The sequence below is a fragment of the Cryptococcus neoformans genome (genome assembly GCF_000091045.1).
Source record: "Cryptococcus neoformans var. neoformans JEC21 chromosome 3 sequence".
NCBI lineage: Eukaryota > Fungi > Basidiomycota > Tremellomycetes > Tremellales > Cryptococcaceae > Cryptococcus > Cryptococcus deneoformans.
The window spans coordinates 1,171,201-1,178,700 of NC_006685.1; the positions used below are offsets into that span (position 1 = coordinate 1,171,201).

At 46.7% G+C, this 7,500-nt stretch overlaps 4 protein-coding genes across 4 annotated transcripts in view; 3 read left to right on the plus strand and 1 right to left on the minus strand.

Annotated features, from left to right (window-relative positions):
• Nucleotides 1–2,741, minus strand: part of CNC03710 (hypothetical protein) — a 4,053-nt gene extending 1,312 nt beyond the window's left edge. The window contains exons 1-9 of the mRNA XM_024656784.1: nucleotides 2,430–2,741; nucleotides 2,320–2,366; nucleotides 2,216–2,281; nucleotides 1,713–2,157; nucleotides 1,555–1,655; nucleotides 1,487–1,500; nucleotides 1,409–1,430; nucleotides 769–1,353; nucleotides 1–701 (exon numbers count right to left, since the gene is read on the minus strand). The exon at nucleotides 1–701 is cut by the window's left edge and continues 668 nt beyond it. Coding sequence (XP_024512416.1) covers nucleotides 1–701; nucleotides 769–1,353; nucleotides 1,409–1,430; nucleotides 1,487–1,500; nucleotides 1,555–1,655; nucleotides 1,713–2,157; nucleotides 2,216–2,281; nucleotides 2,320–2,366; nucleotides 2,430–2,660 — 2,212 coding nt within the window. The 5' untranslated portion in view covers nucleotides 2,661–2,741. The remainder of the gene's footprint in view (nucleotides 702–768; nucleotides 1,354–1,408; nucleotides 1,431–1,486; nucleotides 1,501–1,554; nucleotides 1,656–1,712; nucleotides 2,158–2,215; nucleotides 2,282–2,319; nucleotides 2,367–2,429) is intronic.
• Nucleotides 2,742–2,885: 144 nt separating this feature from the next.
• CNC03720 (expressed protein) lies at nucleotides 2,886–4,462 on the plus strand. Its single transcript, XM_024656785.1, has 4 exons — nucleotides 2,886–3,046; nucleotides 3,107–3,221; nucleotides 3,282–3,443; nucleotides 3,525–4,462. The coding sequence occupies exons 1-3, from the start codon at nucleotides 2,911–2,913 to the stop codon at nucleotides 3,370–3,372; spliced, it is 342 nt and encodes a 113-aa protein (XP_024512417.1). The 5' UTR covers nucleotides 2,886–2,910; the 3' UTR covers nucleotides 3,373–3,443; nucleotides 3,525–4,462.
• Nucleotides 4,463–4,679: 217 nt separating this feature from the next.
• Nucleotides 4,680–6,566, plus strand: CNC03730 (conserved hypothetical protein). Its single transcript, XM_024656786.1, has 10 exons — nucleotides 4,680–4,925; nucleotides 4,991–5,159; nucleotides 5,220–5,408; nucleotides 5,468–5,521; nucleotides 5,570–5,669; nucleotides 5,724–5,906; nucleotides 5,957–6,056; nucleotides 6,113–6,238; nucleotides 6,296–6,353; nucleotides 6,416–6,566. Exons 2-10 carry the CDS (start codon nucleotides 5,063–5,065, stop codon nucleotides 6,418–6,420), a joined length of 912 nt encoding a protein of 303 aa, XP_024512418.1. The 5' UTR covers nucleotides 4,680–4,925; nucleotides 4,991–5,062; the 3' UTR covers nucleotides 6,421–6,566.
• A 336-nt stretch (nucleotides 6,567–6,902) lies between these two features.
• The window catches only part of CNC03740 (conserved hypothetical protein), a 1,608-nt gene continuing 1,010 nt past the window's right edge, over nucleotides 6,903–7,500 (plus strand). The window contains exons 1-3 of the mRNA XM_569607.2: nucleotides 6,903–7,099; nucleotides 7,157–7,345; nucleotides 7,405–7,458. Of these exons, the coding sequence (XP_569607.1) occupies nucleotides 7,006–7,099; nucleotides 7,157–7,345; nucleotides 7,405–7,458 (337 nt within the window). The 5' untranslated portion in view covers nucleotides 6,903–7,005. The remainder of the gene's footprint in view (nucleotides 7,100–7,156; nucleotides 7,346–7,404; nucleotides 7,459–7,500) is intronic.

Consider the following 7,500-nt stretch of genomic DNA (forward strand, 5'->3'; position numbering starts at 1 on the left):
TGAGCCTCTTCTCCTCTTTCCTTCTCTCCTCTTCTCGCATTTTCTGCTCTCTTTTTAGTTTCTCCTCAGCCCTCTTCCTCTTCTTTTCCTCGTTTTTTTTTGCGCGAGCTTCGTCATTAATAACTGCAACTGTACCCTCGGCTTCCTTTCCCGTTTGCTTGTCCCTTTTCCCATCGCTGTTCTCGACCTGAGGGATTTTCCTGACTGTTCCCCTCCTCGTGGTCCCAGGTTCCACACGCCACATTGCCTCTTGCTTTCTTTTCAATTCTTCTTCGTCAACATATTCGTACCTCTGCCAAATGCCATTTCCCTTTATCCTCAAGGCGTCCAATCTCATTTTCTCCTCCTTTTTCTTCCTTTTTGCCTCTTCTTTGGCCTCTTGTGCCAATTCTTTTGCTTCCTGCACGGACCAGGCTGCCTCACGCAAGGAATTAACAATAAACTCTTCTATTTCGATCTGCTTGCGAAGACGGTGCGCCCGATCTTCCATTGAATTACCCGCTCTGGGCGGTGTCTGGGAGGTAGCAATAACGTTAACACGAGGGGGCAGCCTATTCTTGCTTAGCGATGGCAGAGGAACGGTGGAAATCTTTGGAGGGATATAACCGGGAGGGATAAGGTAGGCTGGAGGATATTCCTGCACTTCTTGAGGCTTGTGGGCTGGCCATGGAAGCTGGAACACAAGCGCATGGCGTACACATCTGATTGACAGTCAGCAATCTATCACCACTACAATTAACGAGAAACAGAACGTTAATAAAAGTGTACCTTTGACAATGATCAAAATATCTTCCGTTGTACCATATTTGATCGCTCAGAGGCTTGGCGCATGTGGCGCACCGTGGAAAGTCGGGTGGAAATTCCTCATCGCCTCCTACAAAAGCAAGATCTTCGTCTATGTCGGTTTTTGGCCCTCGGCCCTTCAACAAGAGCCAAGATTTAGAGTTCTGAGCAGCTTTACGTGCATAGCGCTCTCTGCGCGGTGGCATAATAACTGAGTCCACATCCGAAGCAAGACTCTCTCCAAATGGAGAGGCGACACGCGGGGTATTAGAGACATTGTCGATAGGTGTATCACATTCCTCTTCCGTAGAGAGTGAGGGCGCAGTTGATAACCCAATGGATACTTCGTGCTCATCATCGGAGAATGGCTCTTGTTTGACTGCTGTTTCATGTTTCAAAGAAGTAGGCCCAGTACTTATCGATTCTCGAGAACGAGATACCGATGATCTGCCTCTTACGCAAGGGGGATCCGCAGTGAAATCACGGGATAGATGCCGAGAAGTACGCCGCGAGCTTTCTGGCTTCGGCGTAAAGCCACCGTGATGATTCTTCTCACAGGTGAGGCAAAGACTAGTTGGACGCAGACTTTAGCATGCTACGGCTTGGGAGGTGAAAGGAAACATACCATTCTACATTCCCTTTACCGACTGTTTCCGGCATGTCAGTGATCTAGTCCATGTATGGTTTGGACTGAAATACATACAATAGTTTTCACCGCTGGAAGCCGTGATCGTTAGTTTAGGTTTCCATTCAAAGGTAATATAAACCCACTAAAACGTGGTCAATTCCTCTCCAATTCGCACTGGCCTAATCACGCGAAAGGTGACATAGTTCCCTTGTCTCAATAATTCGACATTTGGATTGCAGTCGTGCTACAGGCCATCAGTTTTAAAGTCGTGCAGTCGCAATGTACCCTTTTGATGCCTCACATTCAAGAATCTCGCTGGGCCCAAGAACAGTTGGTAGCACCGCTTCAGCCCGGACCAGACAATGCTGAAATCTCTTCTCTTTGTCCTATCGCTTCTTCTTTGGCCTTGCCGTCTACTTTCTTCCTTTGCCTTGCTTTTCCCTCTTCTACCAGAGGTAGAGGTAAATGCTTCTGAGCGGACGTCTTCTTCTTCCTCGTCTCTCTCTGAGCCCGACTCTTCCGCAGCTTCAACCGCAAAGTCATCGCCAATGTCCATCTCCTCACGCCATTCTTCGGGGAGTGGTACGACACTACCTTGAAGCTCTTGAACAACTAGGCCTCGGGCGAGAGGACGGGTAGCAAATACAGCAAGTTCTGTATGGCCTGTGGCAAAAGAATAACGAGAAGTCAAGTGGATTTCCACTCGAGATGTGGGCTGGAGACACAGCAAGTACCGACGTAGATGTCTAAAAAGGACATAATCAGCGTAATCGCAGTTTCTCAAATGGAACACCGACAACTTACTGGATGAAACGCTCCTTCTGGTTCGTCGTAAGCTTACTTTGCAGATGCTGTTGAAACAACCAAAATCTATCCATTTAGCATCATTCTAATTGTCGGACACTTACTCTTGGAGCCGCTTCATAGCCCCGTTCAGGTCCCCTTTGGTTACGGTCTACAGTAACGGCCACAATCTATCAGTCACTGCATGTCTGTGTAAGACCTGTTAGATACTTACCTCCCTAACAATGTTCAACACCTCATCAGTCTTGAATGGAGGCCCCACAAATTTCACCTGCTGAGGATGCACTCCAAGCCTTGTATTTGGCATGCAACCGAGCTGGTCAACAAGCACCCATGACAAGAGATCATCATCAGCCGACAAATCCTCGGCGGGGTGCGGTAAGAGCAGATCTCGTGCTGGGGTGGAATCGCCATTGGATTGGCGAGACATGGTGCTCCTAGACATGAGGGCTGAGCTGAAGGATCCCCTGGGGCACAAGCTCTCGTGCTTTTGTGGTGGACTGCGTGTTGAAGGTACAACGATAAAGAAGCGAACGTAAAACGAAATAGCAAACACGGTCGATTTCCTTCGCGTGTTTTCGTCCAATAATACATAACCCAACGGACGCGTCTGCGGCGACGTCCCTTCGCTTCCAGGGTTCCAGCAGTTACTTCTTGTCTTTCTGTCGAGAATCAAAAAATCAGATGCTTTACCTATGAAGGGTTATCCTTCATTCTGCACTAAACAAACAAACATCATCATCACTTTGCACCAAGCACCAAGTAGCCTGATAATGCGACTATCACAAGTCAATAAAATTCTCTTGGGCTCCTGCATAGTGGTTGTGCCTCGTACGTTTATCAGTTTTGTTCAGGCATCTTTAACGCCGTTGCCCTGTCTAATATTTTCAGTCTCCTTCTACGGCGGTCTTGCAATTAAGGAATATTATCTCTCAAAGGAGCTTGAAAAAGTAGACGACAGCCGACCACCTCCGCACGAACGAGCCATGCGCGCGAGGATCGTACAGTGCGTACTTAGTATCCGTTTTTCTCTGGCTGAACAGTGTCGCTTATTCTTGGCCAAAAGATTGGAGCAAGAACGCCAAGAGCTTCTGAAAGAAGGTCAAAATCTGGATATAAAAATTCGCGACATTCGGAAACGTATGACGGAGGTGTGACATGGCAACGTAAAAGAGAGCAGCAGTTTCTTGTTGCCGGAGCCTGCTGCTGCTGAACTCATGCGCGAAAGGTCAGCCTGTCCATCATCTCTCTGTATGGGGCGGTTTCAGCCCTTTTTTTGTCCTATGGCCCACTGATATCAATTAGTCAGCCATCTACAAGATCTTGTCCTGGCACCTCAAGAATTGCCAAAATCTTCATCCGCCGCAGGGCATCGGTAGGGCGTTGGAGTTTTGCTTTCTCAGGTTATGACCTGATGCACCTCGCTCCTATAATTGATTCCTTGCGATTGTTCTTGTCAAGAGGCGTCTTCAAACGGTCCCTTGTTATTATGTTTGAATTCATTCTCTCAATCATATGTTCGGTTCTTCAGGCCTTTTGGTGGGGTGTGGACCGGCATCATCCACCGCTCTTTGCCAATGATCTGACATACAGCAACAGTATAATCATTTTGGCATAGATCACTAACTGACTAGTAGTAGAACGACACCGCCGTCGTTGCGTATTGTCTACTCCCACTTTTCGCCTCAACTGTGGCTCAGCTCAGCGGATTTCAGGAATACCTTCAAGATAAAAGAACCAATCAAGTGTGGCAAGTGCACAGCACTGCTAACATAAAGTTTCTCCTCAAGTATACTAATACAAGTGATGTTATTGTACCTGCAGAGTTGAGTGGTAACATGTATTAACATTTGCTGTTATGACGCGGTCGCCAATCCTACGTATATTGACTATACCTCCATACTCGACGTTAGTCGAACTCCAGGTAACATACAATGATCGACCTGTTATTAAGACAATTTGTCTCTTTTAAAGGCATCCGCCAGCTCATCAATCGAACACAGTTTATGACATACATATCATTATCATCATTCACCCTAGGTCTACTTTCGAAACATAGTAGAAGAGGAGTGTGCGGGAAGGTAGTAGTTCTCATTCATAATGTATATCGCAGTGGCAACATCGTCTTATGTAAGGCTGGTAGCTGGTAGTGGACGCTGATAGCTGGCCTTATGTCGTCATGGTGCTTTTATCAGGTAATCCAACAAATTTGCTAGCCAGCAACCAGGCAGGCCAGTATTATCAGACAGCAGAAGAGCGGACCTCCTCCTCATCCACAGACTCCTGGTTATGTATGATAAATGATTTTTGATTTGCTGGAACAATCCAGACTTGACTTAAAATATGTTCGGTTCGGCTGCAACTATCTATGATGAGGTGGAGCAGGAATTGCAAGAAAAACTCCATAAAAAAAGTTGAATGACGAAAGAAGTGCGTGGTATATAAGTATGATACGTATGTGGGGCACCTTTTCCGTCGTGCGGATGAGATCGTCGTCGATCTCACGAGCTTGCTTCTGACTTCATCGGCGGACAACACATCATCAATCCACGATTCTGTCATTCACTCATCAATCAGTCAGCAATCCACCATCCGCTATATGGAATAATATGACTGATCATTTCATCATCCCGTGATGATGATGGGATTGAGGATAATTTGCTCTTGCTGTATGATGGATTGGTGGATATAAAATATTATTTCTTCCCGAGTACGAGCAACTTTTCCAACACATACTATTATTAACAGGCGCATAACGCTTTCTTCAACAATCAGAAGTCGCCTGCACTTATTTACTGCCATTCACTACTATTCATACAAACAAATATTTCCTCATAATCATACAAAATGAGCGACGGTGAACACGCACTCGCTAAAACTGTTTTCGGCTCCGACCGACTGTCTGCCTCTAAGCTTTTCAACGTTGATGGCTGGGTCGTCCTGGGTGCGTGAATGTGTTTCTTGCCCACATACTATGCGACTGCTGATGGGCAGCAAAATCTAGTAACCGGTGGTGGTACTGGCCTCGGTCTCATCACAGCGGGTGCATTGGCTGAAAATGGCGCCAAAGTATATATTACTGGTCGAAGATTAGAGCCTCTCGAGGAAGCTGCGAAGACTGCCGCGCCTAAGGGAGGTAAGGGGACGATTATTCCACTCCAAGCCGACATGAGCAAGAAGGAGGATATCGACAGTGGGTAAATTCCATCTTCCATATGCGCAACTATGGTATTGACCCTGAACTCTTTTCAGAGGTAAAGGAGACTATCATTTCGAAGGAAAAGTGGTTGAATGCTCTCATCAACAGTATGTTGTATTGCTGTCATATGGAAATAGTCGCTGAATTTGTTCCAGACCACGGCGTTGCAATCACTCCCCCGAAGATTGACGAGGCCGAGCAGACTGCCGAGGGATTGTCAAAGTTCATGTATGATGAAGAGAAGTTTGACAACTGGTAAGTCGAGGTTGCTTTGCTTTCACAAATGACCATCTGTAACGCTATATCTAGGCTTGATGCCTACCGAATCAACACCGCCTCATATTACTTTACTTCCTTCGCCTTCCTTCCTCTCTTGGCTGCTGCTAAGAGCGTTGGTAACTATTCTGAGCCTGGTAACATCATCAACGTTGCTTCCGTCAGTGGAGTGGCCGTTACCTCTCAAGGAGGTCAATTCAGCTACAACTCGAGCAAGTGAGTAGTACCCCCATGACTTCATAGACAAGACTGACGATAATTGAAAGAGGTGCTACTATCGCTCTCACTCGTATGTTGGCTACGGAATTGGCTCGACGAGAGCTAGGAATTCGAGTCAATATGATCTGCCCTGGCTATTTCCCTTCGGTATGCCTGGTGTACATCATTTAGTCTGCATCATTTTATGCTGACAATCCACTCAGGGAATGACCGGGTATACCGAGGATGACACCCAGCCCAGCAAGGAGTTCAAAGACAAGATGGGCACGCCATTGGGTAGGACTGGAAATGCAATTGACTATGCCCAAACCGTCTTTAGCCTTCTTTCTGTGAGTATCGTGAGATGCTCATTGATTGATTGTCTGCATACTAAGTTCTGCCGTTAGAATCAATACATCACTGGAAGAGAGCTGGTCGTCGATGGCGGTTATCTGCTTAATCAGAGTGAGTTCTGCTGGAGCAGTTGATTGCAATGCTTGAAAAGTAATTGACCCAATGAACCATAGTCTAAGCTGCTGAAAGTTAATCCTATTTGTTGGTACTGAGATTGAAGGATCAGAATGACAAGTATAATAGTGCTGTGCTGTGCCGTTGTTTGTGATGATATGCAGCAGCGTAGCCAAGATCGTGCTGACCTTGTGTTATAAACATTGACAGCATTAGCTCCTGGTATTTGGCGGTTCGCATCTATTTTCCACAACAATTCTGCACTTCTACCTTTCTCTGTCCATGTTTGAGGATTGAGAGACGATATGCCAGACTTCGTTTCGGTAATGACGTCATATGAGAGAAGGGGAATCAGTAGTTGTGATTTTGCCGAAAAGGCACCCTTTCGGCAGTCGGCGGAATGCGGCGCCGCTGGAAGAAGAAGATAATAAGTGAGAATAGATAACTCTTAAATTAATTACCGCCACGACTCTGCTGTCCTCTACTAAACTTAGTAGGAGATCTTCCGGCCCCGATGTACAGTTAATTATTGAAGTAATCTAGGGCCCCTCCACTGCACACCCTATATAATATAAGTCCTTGCGATGTACATCTTGTCCGCAAGATCTTGCAGCCTTTACACTGACAGCACCAACACATCAACCACACAATGAGCAGCAGCCATTCTCTCGCCAGGTCGGTCTTCGGCACAGATGCCCTTACCGTCAACAAGCTCTTCGATGTCAGCGGCTGGGTTGCCATCGGTAAATATCCCCATTACTAAGCCCCCAAAGTCTGTCCTGATGCTAACAGATCTAAAGTGACTGGAGGTGGAACGGGTCTCGGATTGATCACCGCCGGTGCTCTTGCGCAGAATGGTTGCAAGGTGTACATTACCGGTCGACGACTCGAGCCCCTTCAGGAAGCAGCCAAGACGGCCGCCCCATCCCAGGGCCCAGGCAGCATTATTCCTGTACAGGCAGACATGAGCACCAAAGAGGGAATCGCTAGTAAGCCTTCTTAAGAGTTTACGTATCTGAGAACAACATGAGCTGAAACGAGGCTGTAGAGCTCAAGGATGTGATTGAATCTAATGAAAGATGGATCAACATCCTGATCAATAGTAAGTTGGAAAGAAAAGTTCTGGGGCCGGTTTAACATCGTA

Coding starts and splice junctions, on each gene's coding strand:
- CNC03720 (XM_024656785.1), top strand. CDS start 2,911: ATGAAGGGTTATCCTTCATTCTGCACTAAACAAACAAACATCATCATC. Junction 3,047..3,106: donor CTGCATAGTGGTTGTGCCTC/GTACGTTTATCA, acceptor TAATATTTTCAG/TCTCCTTCTACGGCGGTCTT. Junction 3,222..3,281: donor ATGCGCGCGAGGATCGTACA/GTGCGTACTTAG, acceptor CTTGGCCAAAAG/ATTGGAGCAAGAACGCCAAG.
- CNC03730 (XM_024656786.1), top strand. CDS start 5,063: ATGAGCGACGGTGAACACGCACTCGCTAAAACTGTTTTCGGCTCCGAC. Junction 5,409..5,467: donor CAAGAAGGAGGATATCGACA/GTGGGTAAATTC, acceptor AACTCTTTTCAG/AGGTAAAGGAGACTATCATT. Junction 5,907..5,956: donor TTCAGCTACAACTCGAGCAA/GTGAGTAGTACC, acceptor GATAATTGAAAG/AGGTGCTACTATCGCTCTCA.